This window comes from Hippopotamus amphibius, chromosome 15 (genome assembly GCF_030028045.1).
Source record: "Hippopotamus amphibius kiboko isolate mHipAmp2 chromosome 15, mHipAmp2.hap2, whole genome shotgun sequence".
Taxonomy (NCBI): domain Eukaryota; kingdom Metazoa; phylum Chordata; class Mammalia; order Artiodactyla; family Hippopotamidae; genus Hippopotamus; species Hippopotamus amphibius.
The window spans coordinates 29,590,092-29,607,991 of record NC_080200.1 but is presented as its reverse complement, the minus strand read 5'-3'; the positions used below and the strand labels follow the sequence as shown (position 1 = coordinate 29,607,991).

The following is a 17,900-nucleotide window of genomic DNA, read 5'->3' as shown; positions in this document are numbered from 1 at the left end:
GAAATCCTCAGAGACCCCCTTGGACCCTCCTCCATGAGCTCACAAGGCCAGCCTGAGCCAGATTCTTTACCCCAACCTTGTAACACAGTGGTGTGGTCACTGACATTCCTTATAATTGGACACCACAGAGGAGAAACCCACAGCCCACCAGGCTCCACGCCCAACCAGCACAGGTCTCCCCAAACAGACCCCCAGGGACACCCAACTTCTGATGCCCCAGCCCTATTTACAGGTCACTGGCACCCACCCAGAATCCCAACACCCTCACAGCACCCGCCCCAAATGCTGCCTCGGGGAAGCACACATAAAGGGCGAGGGGACAGAGAGCGCCTAAAGCAATTCCGTGGGGGCAACACTGGGCCACTGTGACTGGCTGTGCGCTGACACCGTGCGGGGCTGGCTGCACCCCTCGCACAGCTTTCAAGTGTGAAAAACACAGCTTTCAAGTGTGAAAAACCGTAATTAACAGTCAATCGGAGGGCACAGAGGTGCAACATTAGTAAGTGAAAAGAAACCCTTCCATACCAAATTTGGACTTGTATTTCCAAAGAAGTTTTACAAAATGTAAACCAACTCCTGTCGTAGAGGACGGACGGATCTCGGGATTTCCACGAGCAGAGCCATGGGACACCCCAGAAGGTGGCAGACCCTCGGAGCTCCAGGTGAGCACGGCTGAGATGAATGGGGACAAGGGCACATGTGCTTTATTGCTTACACTGCGTATTCAGATACAATAAACCGCTTTTAAAAAGTAAGGCACGTGAGCAGCCTTGTGTGCAAGTTCCATATTATTTAAAATTCCTGTTGGCTAATAAAGTACTTCCCCACTAGATCTGGAGCTATCTAGAAAAGCACATGATGAGTTTTTGCAAGCAGAACACCTGAAACATTATTTTATCTAACCTCATGGCACAATTAAACAGCCTCAAATCCAATATTTGTATGTGAGTAAGGACATAACCACGGTTACAACTGCGAAACATCAACCACCTTATCCACATATGTACAGCTGGGTCCCCAAGGAGCAATTATACAAAATCTAAAGGAAGAACAGTATCTAACTGCATCTGTGTTCGTTTTGTTAAAGGTAAGAGGTTTGGCATTTCCAGTCTTTTCTTCCGTAAGTCATGTTGGTATCTGCAGAAGGCCAGTGTCATACGATGCTGAAGACCATGGAGAGGTACTGTTCATATGACACCTGAATCCAGCCATCCTGATCCGTGTCATAGCGTCTGAATATATCTGTCAACCTCTGGGGAGAAAACAACAGGTGTTTAGATCTGATATCTATCAAACAGAAGGATCAAAATATATTGGTAAAAAGACATCTAGGAACCCAATTTCAGAAGTGCTCATGTCTCCACATGGCCTAATACGGACCCCAGCGCAGGGAGGCACCAGGGGGTCTCCTTGACCCCTCCCAAGCCAGGCCCATTGCCCTGTAGATGCGGGGGTTGGGCAGGACAGCAGGACCCCAGGATTAGGGTAAGAGGCCAGTGTGTGTGGGCTGCAGGCCCAGCTCTGCTACACACCGCGGCCTGGGTCCTCCCTTCCCATTCTAAGACTGTTCTCCCGGGGAGCCTCCCTGAAGGCTCCCCTCTGCTCTGGCCACATGCTACTCAGGACAAAGGGAAACCAGTGCCCACGGGTGCTCCTCCCTTAGACCCTGCCGCCCAGCAGCAGAAGCCCAGTCGCAGAGCCAGAAGGGTGGGCTCTCTCTGTGCCAGCCCAGGACCCTGTCTGATGCACCCCCCCAGCTCAGGACCCACTCCCAGCCTCTTCCTGTCTGACTGCTCCCCCAGGGCTCCACCTCAGCCTATTCACAAGCCTGGCCACGCACCAGCAGGGATGGTGAGGTAAGTGCCACCCCAAATAACGGACGCTGGGCAACCGTGACAGGCTCTGCAGACGTCTACCGACAGTGCCCCAGGCTCATCGTGACCTTGGGGGTCGCCTGTCCGCCCACCCAGGGGCCAAGAGCGAGGCTGGAGCCTGGCCCGTGCGCCGTGCCGCCTGCACTGCAGTCTCTCCAGCTCCACCCCCTCCTGTGCTGGGCAGGTCGGTGGCCACCCGTAAACCCGCTGACACAGACGACAGGTATGAGGCAGCAGCTTGCGGTGTGCGGGCGACGTTGGCGTGAAGCAACCACAGAAACCAGCAGCAGCTACCTCCCTCTGGGAGGACGACGGCTCATCTCCTTTTTTCTACACTTCATTGTATTTTCCCAACATTTCTACATGTTTTCATGTTGCTTTGTAAAAAACAATTTCCCAAAACGCTTTTTCTTTTTGGAAAGAGGCAGATGAAGGAAAACACTTCTGAGGATTTTTTACACGCGGCCTTTTCGATTCCCCACCTCTGCCCAGCGTTAGGCTCCTTCTCTGAGGGTGGGTGGGAGCAGCAGGCCTCCGGCACGGCTGGCCTGTGCTCAGCCCACGGACATGCAGAGGAGCCTGTTACTTCAGGGCCTGAAAGCGGACACGTGATGACCTGTGCTTACGTAGCCATACAAAGATCACGTGGTTATTTATGGGACATCACCTCCAATGAAAACCCTAACCCACAGCAATCCAGACTCAGATCCTACACCACACCTGTGCCTGACGTGTCTGGACAACACTGCTGACATACAATCCCGCCTCACCAGACCCTGAGAGGGAGAGACGGGGGAGGCACTCCCCTTCCCAGACGTGAGGCTCCAAGGCTAACAGACTGGGCTCCTCAACAAGTCTCTGAAGGACGGGGACTGACCTGCCCAGATTCCCCAGGAAAGAAATCAGGATAGCAGGCCAGGCAGAGAAACTGCACTTACTGAACTATCACTTTAACGAGGAAAAAAACCTGAGAATGCCTTCCCAGCTTTCAAATTGCCCTGATAACCTCACGCCATGCACACCTCTCTGTGGATTCTAAAGCCAACAAGATGTAACTTCGATTGGATGCAAACTGCAAAGATATCTGTCACGGATAGGTTCTACTGAAATACTTATGGAAAACACATTTGCCTCCCATAAGAGGGAGGGTGTCACAGAATCTTATGTGGACTTGGCCATGAGTTGGTAAGTGCTGAATCTAAATAATGGGCACACGGGTTCACTGTACTGTTGCCTCTGCTACCTTTTATTTATTTACTTTTTTTTTTGAGATTTGTCAAAATAAAAATTTCGCAAGACATAAGGGTTTATATCCATTCACTGCATTTCTAGAGCGTAAATATATGGAACTTGGCTCCCCACCTGGAAACAGGAGCAGGGCCCGTGTGGGAACAGCCAGGGTGGGCTCAGGCGCTCCTGCCCTCCGTCCTAGGAGGGCTTCTCTGGGGCCCTTCCTCCAGGCCTGCACTCCGTCCTCTCCTGGGTAAAAGAGTGAGGCCACAGAAGGAAACCACAGAAGCCCTGCAGGGAACCGTGACGCCGCGGTCCCTGTGATCACCAGCCCCGCCAGACACTGTTTTTAACACCCGAACAGGGCCCCCCTGTGCTCAGGGCACAGCTCCTAGCTATGGGGCTAACCTCACAAACGAAGGCAGCGCACAGGAAGGGTCATGACAGAAACTTACCAATTCTCAGAATAAAATACACCAAAATACCAGGGTATTCACGTAAATAGCCCACGGATCCCCTCCAAACGGACGGCTCTCGGGAGTCTCCAGGGGAGGAGGGACGCTGCTGTCTACACCGCCATCTAACAAAACCAGTTACTTCTCCAAAGAGCACACTAACTTCTAGAAGCTCCAGAACCAGGACGATAAGTTCACACAACCCCATCCCTCCCTGCAGTCAGCGCCTGTGGGCCCCACGCAACCCGGTACCTGCAAGACGATGCAGCCCTGGATGAAGTCATCGAAGGCGATCTGTCCCCGTCCTTGTCTGTCGAACTTCCGAATGAGGATGTCATGAAACTGGTCAGAGAGCCGGTACCCTGGAGGAGCAGATCAGAGTCAACGCCCACGCTCCCCCCCAGACCCCCGCCTCTCCCTCCCCTGAGAACACGACGTGGGGCCCCGAGGGATCCCCAGGTGCAGGTGCACGGCAACACACGAGAACCCCGAGGTCCCTGGGCAGCGCCGTCCCCACCCCGTGGAGAGACGCAGAGACCGCAGCCCCTTCCTGGAGGCACGAGAGTAAGTGGAGGTGGACCGCCTAACTAGTACCTGAGTAACGGAACCACTAGTTCACACCAACTCCAGCGCTATAGTCGCCCCTCGCCCTGCAACCCTCGGGGTCTTCTGGAATGCTGTGCAGTCAGCCTTCTTAAAAGCCCTTTGTCGTCTTACTACGTTATCAACCTAGAGGTAAAGTTCTGAAGCACTCAGCTGTCCTGGGTTGCTCACTGCTAGAGAATGCTTTGCAAGATAAAACCTAAGGCTCCCAATGACACAAAATGTAAACTTAAGAAAAGAGGAGGTTAACGGATGGCCCCTCGCTCCCATCAATCCGCTCCCTGACAGCAGGACATCAAGCCTGTGGCGAATACAGCAGCCTCACACCATCATCAAAGCCCTCGAAGGGTCATCCAGCTGATGGCAGAGTCACTGACTCCACCTGGAAGGCCTCCGGCAGGGCCCCCGGGGCCGCTCCAAGCCCTTCCCCTTCCTTCCCTCCTCATCTCACCACCTGTGTGACCGTGGTTTCCTTACTTATTCAGGAGACAAGATCCAGGTGCCAAAATATTTTTACTGGTTTTCAGTCTCGCTGGAATCTTCGCAAGGATATGTACACCTATTGTCTGAGTGAACGTCACAGTTCATTACCTGCATAAGCACTTCATCACTTTACAGAGAAAGAGTCACACATGCAAACACAGGACAGTACTTTCCAGAGTGGTCAGCGGGCACAACGCATCCTGTGACTTAAACCCAGGGTCCCCCTGCCCTGCAGCTGAGTAGAAGACAGGACCCCTGACTCAGAAAAGAGAGAGAGCAGGTGCTGGATGGGTGCCGCTCCTCACGCCCGGTACCCGTGCCGGTGGCCAGAAAGACAGGCCAGGCTGGAGAGGGTGAGCTTGCAACCCAGCGACAGGGCAGCGCCCGTCCGAGCCATCGCCGTGCGACGGTTTCCTGCCCAGGCTGGGAAAGGACCGACGAAATGGAGACAACGACGCAGCGGCAGGGAGAGCAGAGCTGTGGGTCAGACAGGGCTCCTCTGGCCACCAGGACTCTTGGGCCTCCAGGCCTGCTCCTCCCTCCAAAGCCCAAGACGTGGACCCAGCTCAGCAGGCTGTTTTAGGATCGGTGAGGCAGGCGGAAACCCTGCGGACCGCCCCACCCCACCCCCCACCCCACGTGTCGCGCCCCTCCTCCCTGATCACCCCCCCACCCCCTGGGGCCGCACTTCCAGGGAACAGACGCCCAGTGGGAGGAACGAGCCCTCCTCTCCTAAGAACTAGGGACCTCCACCGGTCACCCAGGACCCGCTCTCAGCACCAGAAGAAAAGCCGGACGCCAGGCAGTAACCACGGCAAAGGGCAGATCTGGATCAGGGCAGCGCCCGTGTCCACACGGAGCCAACGGCACCAAGAAAGGGGCGGGGCTGAGGCGGACCTGCCGCGGCCTGACTCAGCCAAGCCGGCCGGGAGGACGCCGCTGGCTCGGGCTGCGGGGCGGGGGCCGCGTGCAGGCTCGGGCCCCTCGGCACGCCGGGCAGAGGGCAAGGCAGCTGGGAGACGAGAGCGGCTGAAAGCAGCACATCTACACTAACGAGGAAAAAAAATATCAAATTGTACACCTCAAATGTATGCAGTTTACTGTATGTCAGCTGTATCTCAATGAAAGTTCTTAGGGAAAAAAATAGTAGAATAAGAAAAACAAAAAACAACATAAAGAACACACTGGCTTCGGGCTACGAGGGGCCGGGGGCGGGTGGTGGTGGGGAAGGGGAAACGGACCTGGAAGACGGGGCGCTTGTGGCCGGGGCGCCTGCCTTCGGCGGGGATGGCAGGGCTGCCCCGAAGGGGCCCCCCCAGCAGAGTGTGAGGTTCCTGCCTTACGCACCTTCTTTCCAGGTCTCTACACCTGGCAGGTAGCACCCAGGAGGAGTAGGAGCCTAAACAATGAACGGGTGGACCATCAAATCCAGCCGGTGGGCTGGTCAGTCACATGGCCCAGGGTCGGCCTGAGACCCTGTGTGAAGGTGACAGAGGTCAGAGGGCACCTTAGGGCTTGACCCCCACCCCCCACTCCCTCAAGCATCTTGACCCCCCGGCCTGACGGACAGACACTTTTCTAAGGAGTGAAAACCGAACAGCAAGGTTCACTCCTGGGGCCCACTTCCTAACGCAGCCTGCGACGGGATGGCGACGCCCCTCGTGTGGAAGACAAGGCTCCAGGGGAGGCCCTGGGGAGCGCAGACCAGTCAAAGACACTTGTGGGGATGACTGAAGAAATGCCGTAGCAGAAGATTTACTTCCTCCAGGAAAGGCTGGGAGTCACGAAGGATCTCGGCTCCGCCCAGCTCCACGGGGCCCGTCGGCCGCTGACCTCAAGGAACCGTGGCTGACCTACCACAGCCGCAAACCTCCAGGGTCTGACCCCGATTCGGAGGCCCGAGAGGCCGGGGCTCGCGGACCTCAGCGCTCCCGACATGAGCTCCCAGGACGGACAGTCGCTGGCACCAAGAGCCCAAGGCTGGAAACGCTGTGTTTGGTGACACCTGAGTCTGGAAGTTAGCTCACAAGGGGCAGGTTCCAGCCGGCCAGGCCTCCGGCTCCCTCCCGCCCGGGACTGCTCTCTGGGAGGCCGGCGCCCCACTCAGGGCACTGCAAGGTCAGCTGCCCTCCAAGTTCCAATTCAGAGAACCTGAGGTCGGCGTTCCGCCCAAATCCTGACCCATGCCTGCTGGGCTCACACCACTTCCTGTGGGTCCCGGAGTCCCGAAGGCAAGACAGAGAAACGGGAGAAAATAGCTGTGAAGGACACGCCCAGAGGGACGGCGGGGGAGGGGGAGGCCGTGAAGGACACGCTCAGGGAGGGGCACACCGATAACCACGAGAACCAAAACGCACACCATGTTACCAAAGCCCGAAACCGTCAGCCTGCAGCGCGCTGTGATCTAACGCCAGGGCCCAGGGAACAGAGGGGCAGCTCATGTCAAACAAGCCAGCGTCGTGGTGTGATGGCTGCAGTGCTTCCTCCGTAAATGACAGATCCCAAGTTCCCTTCAGGCCCACGTGGACACTGGACCAGAAGGCCCGCTGACCCGCTCTGGAAGGCACCACATGAACACTGCTCACAGCACGGCACACACGCAGGCTGGCACGCATGCGGCACACGCGCCGACACGCACCTGAGAATGGGAGCTTCCACGCTCACGCCCACACTCCACGCAACTCGCGGGCTCGTCTCTTGTGGGCATTTTATCATCTTTCCGTGTATTTTCGTGTCAGGGAATATACGCGGCCCTACACCGTTTTATCCTGTTCACTTTAAATTGTTTCAAAAGCCACATTCTCAATGTACCTGGGACATCACTCCACTCCACAAAAGGACAAACTACTGCACAGCCCTTATCTCATTTTGGATGAAAACCCAAATAAAGGCCTCGAGGTCAAATACGAGCTCACACAATGTAAGTAACATCAAAATATAAAACTGTGTGATGTAAAGAAAAATTTCACACAGACTGCTTTAAAAATCATTAAGTTGGACAAAGTAACAAGGTAAACCTATGGCCCTTGGCTCCAAAATGAAACAGCTACGCAGTCAAGACACGTGTTTTACCAAAACCTGAGAGGGCTTGCTTGAGCTCGTTCTTGTCGATCATGCCCGAGTTGTCCCTGTCGTAGGTGCGGAAGACGTTCTGCCAGTCGGTGATGTACTTCCAGACGCCCGTGAACTCGCTGAAGTTCACGCCAGCCTTGTTCTCTCTGTCAAACATGGCTGAGGCAGAGGGCGAGTCAGCAGGAGCCCAGAGCACAGGCGCACCCCACGCCCCCAGCAGGTCCCCAGGTGCTGGCGGGGTCACCCGGCCACAGCCCTAAATCACGCTAGGCGGGCGTGAGGCGGCTGTGAGAGGCACGTGCGAGCCACACACCCTGGTGCAGCCACAATAAAAATGCTTTACACGGAAGGAGGTTCCTCAAAAGCATGACTGCGGCAGGGTGCACCCGCTCTCAGGAAGGAACCAGGGTGCCGAGGGGTCGAGGGGCCGGCGCCGAGCCTCCCAGCTCCGGGTCTGATCCCTGGAGCCACACTCTCTGTCCCCCGGAGGGCCCACGTCCCCGGGCAGGGGCTCAGAAGAGTCCTCAGCCAAGGGAGGCCTGCTCCAATGAGAACAAGACTATTGGCTCTAGATTTTTTTTAGTAAGACCCGCCTTTCATTTCAAAAAGTCAGCCTAATTCCAGGTCCAAATAAGAAAGAACTTATAACTACATTTACATGTAACTGCATGCAAAATAGATAAAAGACGTATATAAAAACTCGGTCTGAAACACTGCTACAGAGAAAGTAAGAAACCATTTGGTCTCTTTTCAGGTAATCTGAGTGTTCTTGGTTTGGTCAGAAGTACATTCCAGTTCAGTGAGATTTTACATGAGAACTCCGGGGCTTCCCCCAGTCAATAGGTGTGTAAGACATGACTGCGTGTGAAAGGTGTATGTGAAACCTTTAGACTCGGAAATGAAGGATGGGTTGGACAGTCAATTCCAAGTAAAGACTCTGTGAAGGGCCAGGGTGGTGGGAGTTCAGGCAGGATGGTGCTGCCCCTACTTACATATGATCGACCGGACGGTCACTGGATTAAATGGAGTCCAGGTGCCTGAAACAAAACAGCAGAAATTAGGAAAAAGAAGAAACTCTGAATCCCTAGTCTGTAACCCCAGAAACCAGAGAAAGTAAGTAATTAGCTTTCAACATCAAGACCCTAAGAGCCACGGTTCTCAGCCAGGGAAGCCGCCACCAGGATGATGAGTCAGTGGCGGTCCTGTCCGCCCTGCCCGGGAGTCGCTCAGGTCCAGCCAGACAGTCAAAGCTGCTCATGAAGACCTGCGCCTGGAAGCTCATTCTTGTTCACTTTATAACCAAGAAATGGCTATTTTAACATTCACTGAACTTCCCAGAACCACAGCACCAGGTAAGCTGAGAAGATGGCACTTAGCTTTGCTAAGAACGTCACCACTTCAGAAAATCCTGCCCCCAAGGGCAAAACGACTCCCAAGACCGAGACAGCCGCACACGCGGTGCAGTAACCGTGCCAGAGCACACTGGCGAGCACACCGCAAAACCACGCTTCACATTTCTCATCTAAAATTACAGTCTGGGCAGCACAGTATTCTCTTTGAAATTGTGAAAAGGTAGGATGTATTATTCCATGATTCACTTCAGAACAGTAATGGGGATGTTACCAAATATTTGCTATAAAGGGGACTGTTGACTCTGACAGATTTGATAATTCAGAACCATTTATCAATGGTTTATCAATACTTTTATGCCCAAGGATCTGTTTTCAGTGATTTGTACCTTTATCAATTTTTATACTCCCTAAAAACAATGTAAAAACATTCTTACGGAGCGGGAAACCAGCGTCTCTCCCCACCCCCCCATCTCCCCTCTCTATAGACAGTTTCAGTTCTGCGTGGCACAGTCCCATCCCCCAATCCCACAAGAGGCAGCACCCCTCCTGCCTGGCCATGACACCAGGCTCTGAGCACACCCCCGACCTGGCCCACATGCACGTCCCCTGACATCGAGTGTGGCCCCCCAAACACATGCACACCTTCACCCCAACCCCTGCCTCTCCTTAAGCCTCAGTCAGTACAAGGCTTCCTCAGGGCCCTACACCCGGGCCCCTCGGTCACTCCACCTGCTCCACCAGTGTCCTTCACCTGCCCTGAGCCTGGCCCGTACCCCAGACCTCTGTGCCCTGGGCGAGCATCTCTGCAGGCTTTGCCGGCAGGAAGATGTACAGAGAGGTACCAGGAAAGGTCAGCATCACTGAAAACCAGTGTACAAGGAAACTGTGCTACAGAGAAGCCAAGAGGAAGAGGAGGACTCTATGCACAGAAGGGTGTCGCTTTTTCACCCGTTTCTGACCCTCTAGCTGCTCACGCACGCACTGGTGTTTCACAGGAGCTAGCCCACCAGGGACCAGAAGCCCGAGGAACCAAATGCAGCCGCTGGACTCCTTCCCGCCTTCGCTCCACCTCTGACGCGGGCTGTGGCCACACCGAGAAGAGTCCTCAACAATCGCCCAGCTGGGCCGCCTGTGCAGAGCTGGGGTGACTGTGGTGGCTCTGGAAGAGGAGGCTGCGCCCGCTGTCCATCCCGACTGAGAGCAGAGGCGTCCCTGGCCACGCTGGCAAATGACTTGGCCGAACGAGTTTTAAATAGAAGCGATGCAAGTAAAATAGTTAAATGATGCTGCAAACACAGGCACTTTTGGTGGTGAGGGCCCGGTCCTCGTGGAGGCAGAGCGAAGCGTGGACCACAGGAACTGGCGGCCGAGCTCGAGGACCGTGAGGCTCAGGAGAGCAACAGGTCACCCTGGGCTGAGTCAGGGACGGAGAGAGGAGACCTGCAGGCTGTCCAGCTCGGGAAGCGGAGGCAGGCTCCTGATACCTCCCCTGGCCCTTCCTGTTACTCAAATGGGGCCTGACTTTCCACAAAAACCAAGGGATAAGAACAACAGCCAACAGTGAACTGACTCTATCGCGTGCCAAGTCCTGTGGCCTCCTTCTCAGCCCCTAGTGAGGCCGACATTTAATATTTCAGCTACGCTAAGTGTTAAACACACCGGAGCGTCAGCCTGAAAATCTACAGCTTTCTGTAAGAAAACGCACTGCAATGTGAAGCACGTCTAACAGAGCCTACTGGAAGCACAGGACACACTGAGCAGGAAGATTCCCTTCAGTGCCAGTGACCCTCAACCACCCGGATTTTCGGGACTAGCCAAATTTCAACCATTCCCACCTGCTTTTTCCAGTAACCAACGTGTCTAGGAATGTCACAAGCACCAGCTTACAAAAGATTTCCTCTCAGACTTTTACTCAGAAATACACAGTCTATGGTTCCTGTTCCTATAAGTCTTGCCTCAATTTCATCTGAAAGAACCAAAGAAAACAGAAACTTACATGTGTTTTCCATGTAAACTGCGTACACATACGTTTTTTCACCCATTCATTTGGGCACGATGGGCCGCAGCTCCAGGGAGGGGGTGGATCACATCAGGACACTCAGCGTTCTTCCCCGCGACCCTCAAGCACACGCATGATTTCAAGAATTTATATCTGATCCCTTCTCAAAGGCGAAAATCCCTGCTCTGCTCTGTGATAATACATTCTGTCTTTCTGCTCTCCAGAGTTTTCTTTCTTGAAATTGCATCTTGAAGTTGCCACAAACGGAGACTTCAGTGAGAAGTGAAGCGCTGAGTCGTCAGGGCACCCAGCAAAGGCACAGTGAAACACCTGCCTACCTGGAACTTTTGTTGAAAAAGTCAGACCTCTTTTCAGCACCCATGGCCATCTCCTTCCACTCAACTGCATCAGACCGCGGACTCCCAGCCCCTCTGAGCACTTCTTCCCGAGAGGAGCCCACAGGAAGGGGTGGGCGCAGTCCTGCAGGCTCGCATGGAATCTGCCAGGACTCTTCAGGGTCATGAACTCTGGACCCCACCAGTCACCTTCAACCTCGGCCTCAAAGAGCCACAACTGGAAATACAGCCTTTCTAAGGCAATCACAACACAATCAGCAGCCTTAGCAATGCCTACACCCTTTGATCTGATAAATGCCACGTCTAGAAACTCGTTCTATGAAATCACTACAGTATTTACATTAATGAAATCAGAAACAACCTAAGTGTCTCATAGTGAAACTCTGTACACTCTGTTCTGACAGATAAGTGACATCTCTGGTGCTGTACCAGGTGATGCAGTACCTGGCAGGCATGGGCTTGGCCCGAGGGGGAGAGGCTATGTCTCCAGCTGTCCCAGGGCGTGATCTGGTCCAGGTCGTGGAGTAAAGCCAACCTCCTCTTCCTCTGTTGCACAAGTTTGTGGGAACAGCAGACAAGACAGCTGTGCTGGGGTCCCCAGGACCACCCCCAGGCTTGATGACTCACTAGGGCTCACAAAACCCAGTCACGGTTTGTTATAGCAAAAGACAGAGTAAAATCAGCAGAGGGAAAGCCATGGGGAAAATCTGGAGGGACCAGGCTCCACTTCCTGGGGAGTCGCACAGGGCACCCCTAATCCTCCACCTTGACCACACCTCACACGTGTCCTCAGCCAGGGAAGCTCCAGGTGCCGGGGGCAAGCCTGCACCTGCCCAAGCGCACTGCTAGCAAGAGCTATTCAGGCAGAGGGGCAGCATTCCACGGGGTGCCAGTCGTCACACAGGCCCTCCTCGGGACGTGCAGGCTCTGAGCACAGCAGTGGAAGGTGAAGAAGGTAAACCCCAGACCCTCCACTGCCTCACTAAGCTGGCCTACGACGGGGGACAGTGGGGTGACCCGATGGTCAGCCGGCAGGGAACTGTACGCTTATGTGGTCTGATTTCTCTCATTTCTAATCAGCAAGGGATCGCCAGAAGAGCTGAAGTCTATTTTGATAAAAACACCTCAAAAATTCTGGTGGCGCAGTGGTTAAGAATCTGCCTGCCAGTGAAGGGGACACAGGTTTGAGCCCTGCTCTGGGAAGATCCCACATGCTGCAGAGCAACTAAGCTTGTATGCCACAAGTACTGAGCCCATGTGCTGCAACTACTGAAGCCCTCGAGCCTAGAGCCTGTGCTCTGCAACAAAGAGAAGCCACTACAATGAGAAGCCTGAGCACCACAACATAGCGTGGCCCCTGCTCTCCACAACTAGAGAAAGCCCGAGCGCAGCAACTTAGACCCAATGTAGCCAATAAATAAATATAAGTAAATAAATTTATTTTAAAAAAAGTCCAGCTAAAAATTGCCGCCTCAGAATACATCAATATGTTATGTTAATGCAAACCTACAGAAGCACAAAAAAGGGGCTTGAGCAAAATTAACTTCCTATAATTCCAAGGAGCAACGTGAAAGTAAAAATGAAAAAAAAAAAGGACCTAACCGAAGACAGTTGTGACAAGTTATTTCAGACAGAAGGCAAGGCAGTCCTGGCTCTCTTCACACCTCCCTGAGAGCAGTGGTTTCTCAGACGCCCCCAGGGAAACAAGTCGCATGTACAGGACCCAGGAGCGGCTTCAGCCGGATCTTAACAGAGCGGCTCAGAGGCACAGATCTAACCGAGGAGAGAAACCACGCCATTCTGTACCTTCAGTGTTCCCACCAGCAATAAGCTAATTAAACCAGTTTCCTGAAATAGCCTAACATTCTAGCTCTAGCAGGAAAACCGAAGCCCATTTCTAGGGGAAAAGTCAAAATAACTCCACCTGCGGGCCGCCACCGCCGGGGCCGGGGCCGCGGGCGCAGCGCTGGAGGAGAGGCAGGCCCCGCGGGCGGGGGTGCGGGCGGCGGCACAGGCCGGGGCGAGCGCCTCGCTGCCTGGCCACCGCGGACACCACGGCCAGGGGACCACTCGGCAAACAAACCAGAAGCTCCTCCACCACGAACCAGGGATGCTAATTGCGTCTCAACAATTTGGAAAACACACTGGAGACAGAAGCGGTCGGGCTGGCGGTGTGCGCGCGCAGACGGCCAGGGGCCACTCACCGTTGGACAGCGCCTGCTGGAGCTCGCTGTCCGATATCACGCCGCTCCTGTCTTTGTCAACCCTGCAAAACGAACATCAGTGAGGCCGGCGAGTCGACGTGCAGGAAGAGCAAAGGCGGGCCGGAACAGGTCGACCCCTCCCGTCGGCGCTGGCCCATCCCGGCTCTTCCTTCCGCGGGCCGTGCCCTCGGCTGCCAGGCCGTCTCGGCCCCGCCGGCCGCGGGGAGCGAGGCAGCGGCCTCCGGCGCCGCCGGGCCAGGCGCCCCCCGCCGAGCGCCCAGCTGCTTCTCCGTTTGCTCGGGCCCCTCTCCCGCGGCCCGTCCGAGCCCCACCCGCACCAGGTTTCGGACAGCTCGGTCTTTCCCGGACCACGAGCCGCTCCGGTTTGGGTCGTTCGCTCGCGGGGACGACGACCTGGGCCGGAAGGCACCGCGGCCACGGCCGCCTGCCCCACAGCCGCCGCCCGGCTCCCCTCCCGGGTGCGGACGTTTCCGCGGCCGGGGCCGGGTCTGCGCCTCTGCTCCCCGAAACCAGCACCCGCGGGAGAGCCTCCTCCCGGGACAACCGTGGGCACCGGCCATCAGGGGAGGGGATGGAGGGTGAGCCCGGGGCGAGAGGGCCGCGACCCCCGCCAGGCGGCTCTGCGCCTCTGCAGGGCGCGGGGGCGGGGAGGAGGCCGAGGACGGGGGGCCGGGGGGGGGCGGGGGCCGGGGCCGGGGCGCAAGGCCGAGGAAGGGGGGCCGGGGCGCAAGGCCGAGGAAGCGGGCGGGGGACCGGGGCCGGGGCTCCCGGAAGGAGGCCGCGCCGGAGGCCGGGCGGCGCCGCGCGGGGAGGGCGCGGGGCTGAGAGCGAGAGGAGCGCAGAGCAGGCGCGCAGGCCCCGCGCCGCCGGCCGCACCTCTGGAAGACGTTCCACAGGAAGCTCTGGTCCGGCAGCGCGGCGCCCGCGGCAGGGCCGGCCCCGGGGCCCGGGCGGTACTGGTAGGCGGCCATGGGCCCAGGCGCGGAGGAACGGAGGCGCGGGCGGCACTCGGGCGGCTCCGGCGGCCGCACTTCCGCCGGGGCGCGGCGGGGCGGGGCGCGGCGCGACGCCACTTCCGGGGCGGTCACATGGGCGGGCGCGGCCGCTGCCGCCGAGACCCCGTGGCCGGGCGACGCCCGCGCGTGCGGCCCCGCGTCCGGGTCCCGCGCGCCCTGCGGCGCTGGCGGCCGAGGCCGGGCCGCCCCCGGGGTCGCGCACGCGCGTTGGGAGCCGCTTCCCCCGCGGCGCGGAGCGGACGCGAAGGGCGGACGCGAACCCCTTGAGCACGGCCCGTTCTCGCCCCGAGCGGGGGCCGCGGGGGGACTGTGCTGGGTGGGGGCGCGCCCGGCGCTTTCCGCCCGCGCGTCTCGGCGCCCCCGCGCCCCCGGGCCTCGCGGAGCCGCCTCCGGCCTCGGACAGCTCCCGCCGCTCCCCGGCTCGGCCCGCGGGGGCGCGGCCGAGCCCGGGTGTCCGCTGCTGGCCGTGGTGGGCGGGCAGCGTGTCCCTCTCGGCCAGGGGAAGATGCCGCCGCCTCCGTCCGGTCACCGACGGAGCCTCCAGTGTCTCCGGGCCCCGCCTCTCCTGACCCAGTCACGCTGACCCGCTTCATCCTCCTCCCCGCCTGGGTCTGCGGAAGGGCCGCGCACCGAGGAGGCACCGACACGTCCTTCCCCGGACACTGGATGCATTACTTAGGGCTCTGGCTCTGCATCTGACCCGGTGTTACCCTCCAGCCCTACTGCCTTCCGTCCGTTTTCTTTTAACCACCAGACCATGTGCTGGAGAGCTCTTTGAACTCTTCAAAGAGATTAAGATATTCTGACTTCCACGCACACAGATTATTACTCTACAAACCTCAACAATGTGGCTTTTTTCAGGACCTAATGAGTTCAAGTGGTTTCTAGTTTTATTCTCATAAAGCATTCACATGGCTTGTTGACTAATCCCTTTACAATTTTCCACAGCTTTTTGATCTGTAGTTTCTGAAAACCATCTTTTTTCTATCTTTCATCTCTGGCTCCTTTTCTGTTCTCTAGAACACTACAAAATTAATGACTATGATTTTGCAACCCAATTTGTAAGTTTTCCAGTAGAGTGTACAGGGAAACTTCAGCAAGAAACTTATCAGGGACTCCAGCCAGCTTCGGCCTCCCTCTCCTGACAGCGTCCCAGGCTCCGCTGACCCTTGCTCGAGTCTCCAGCCTGGACCGCACAGCCAACACCATCTGTGGGGCCCAGAAGTGCTCCGTTCTGCTTTCTGTTTAGTTCCAGCGGTAGGAAATGATTCATTCAAGGAAAGAAGCATTTACTCAACCTACCCTAGTGTTTAAATACTACTGTGTGTAATCCTCACACCAGCACCTCATGGCAAGGTACCAAGGTCCACATTTTACTGATGAGAAGACTATGCTGGTCTAAGGTCAAAGAGGCAAGAAGAGATTGTAGCCCAGGTCTGTCTGTACTCTTCCTGCATCATCTCAGCAGTGGCAAGGCTGACTCTTAAAAGGGAGATGAATTTAGGAAATGAACACTTTAAAAAGTCATGCCCCCACCATGTATACCCCTATATATGTACAAATGAGTCTAGGATTCATCAGCTTTCACAACTAGGCAGCCTCAAGTCACCTCAGCCATGATGGCTAGGAAACGGCAGCTCTGAGAGGTTAATGGGAGTGCACTGCATGCACAGTGCACCTGGGCTGCGCTCTAGGGCAGGGCGTGGCTGCCGTCCTGACCACAGACCGCTGCCATCCACTTGCAGGGGGATGCTGCCTGGAGTCCTGACACCACCTTGCAAAGATGTACAACCACAGTGGCGACCACCTTCTGCCAACAGAAAGAAGCAGATGGTCTCCTGCCCCTGGTTCTGCTGACCCGGTCGTTTTAAAGTATTGATGTGTTTGCCACTATCTCCTCGCCTATCTTGGGATTCAGTTCCCTCCTAACTAGGTCTGCTCTAACCTTTCCATTGAGATGGGGCTTCTGGGTGGAGGAGAGGAACAACGAACTGAAAGACAAAGCTCCCCTAATATTCGGCCAGCCTTGCCTTTGGTCTAATTTCTCTGAGATAATTGGAAAGTGCCTCTTAATTATTCCTAGAATTTTTCTAAACACTGGCTCTCAACATAGGGTGCTAGCACTCCTGACACTTTCCAGTCCACCCTCTTGTTCATCTGTCTTTAGCACATGTTCATCTCAATAAACATGTTAAATGAACGGATGACCAAGTAGGTCATGTGCCCTTGTTCTGTCCTTTGTACACGCGTGTGCACATGCACACATCTTATATTATCTACCTTGCGAGCTTCCCCTCGGAAGCCACTTTGGTTCATTACTTGTGTTTCTTTTCTTATCAGGACCACGCTGGCATTTGCACTGGAGACCCTTCCTTTTTCAGTCACTTTCCCCTTTACAGCCTGGTGTACAATTCCAGGCACAGCTGACCGTGCCCTCCTCTCCCCTTGCTTTCCAACGAATATTCTTACCAGAATTCAGTATGAAAGTGAATGACCTTCCAGTTTTGTTTTTAACTGTGGCTTCTTACTGAGTAGTGGTCTGTTGAACATAGGATGTTTAGTATAATGAGAAACTACCAAACACCTACACTAGCGTTGGCCCACAGAACTTCCAATGAAGGAAATGCCCTTTATCTGCCGTCCAATGTGGCAGCCGCTGGCCACATGTGGCCACCGGGCACCTGAGATGGATCCAGGTGACTGGGGGACGCAATTTTACATTTTAAGTAATTTTAATGAACTTAGATGTAAACCGCCGTGCTGCCATGGCTGCTGCTGTGGACGGTGCAGGTCTGAATGTTCTACTGTCTTACCTTTTTGTTTCTTTTGATCCATATTAGAAATTATCTACATCTCTCTAGGCAGTATTCTATTTTCTTTTTACCTTGGCTCACATTTTTTTTTTAAACTTCTCTGGTTTGTCAATTCCCCTAACACACGTGGGTTCATTTAGAAACCTTGAACACACATTTTACAAAATATTTCCAGCATGAAATATTCTGCCCCGTGGTTCCTTAACTAGTGGAATTCCAAGGGAACTTACATTCCCAGACTACCCGCTCCCCAGTGGTTTTCTTGGTCTCAGACTATTCATGAAAACAGTCTGAAGGTTTTCGGTTCAGAAGTCGCAGAAAGACACAAGGAAACCATCCCCATCCATTATTCCTTTGCAACTGTCAGCCCTCCTGTTATCCTCCCTTGCTTCAGGGGTGCCTGTGCCAGCTTTAAATTCAGA

General features: G+C 55.5%; 1 protein-coding gene across 4 annotated transcripts; it reads right to left on the bottom strand.

Moving 5' to 3' along the window:
* Positions 1-678: 678 nt before the first annotated feature.
* Positions 679-14,705, bottom strand: PDCD6 (programmed cell death 6). Of its 4 annotated transcripts, none has more exons than XR_009049187.1 (7): positions 14,526-14,705; positions 13,629-13,690; positions 8,710-8,754; positions 7,718-7,876; positions 3,812-3,921; positions 3,237-3,353; positions 679-1,252 (listed from the first exon to the last, which is right to left on the bottom strand). XR_009049187.1 is itself a non-coding variant. In XM_057708967.1 (6 exons), exons 1-6 carry the CDS (start codon positions 14,618-14,620, stop codon positions 1,154-1,156), a joined length of 570 nt encoding a protein of 189 aa, XP_057564950.1. In that variant the 5' UTR covers positions 14,621-14,699; the 3' UTR covers positions 679-1,153. The 4 variants fall into 4 exon arrangements, 2 of the variants coding, with proteins under 2 accessions (XP_057564950.1, XP_057564951.1); XR_009049188.1 differs by having other exon boundaries at positions 7,724-7,876; XM_057708967.1 differs by lacking the exon at positions 3,237-3,353 and having other exon boundaries at positions 14,526-14,699.
* Positions 14,706-17,900: the final 3,195 nt, after the last annotated feature.

Coding starts and splice junctions, on each gene's coding strand:
- PDCD6 (XM_057708967.1), bottom strand. CDS start 14,620: ATGGCCGCCTACCAGTACCGCCCGGGCCCCGGGGCCGGCCCTGCCGCG. Junction 13,691..14,525: donor CTGTGGAACGTCTTCCAGAG/GTGCGGCCGGCG, acceptor TTCGTTTTGCAG/GGTTGACAAAGACAGGAGCG. Junction 3,922..7,717: donor GCAAGCCCTCTCAGGTTTTG/GTAAAACACGTG, acceptor CTGCTCCTCCAG/GGTACCGGCTCTCTGACCAG.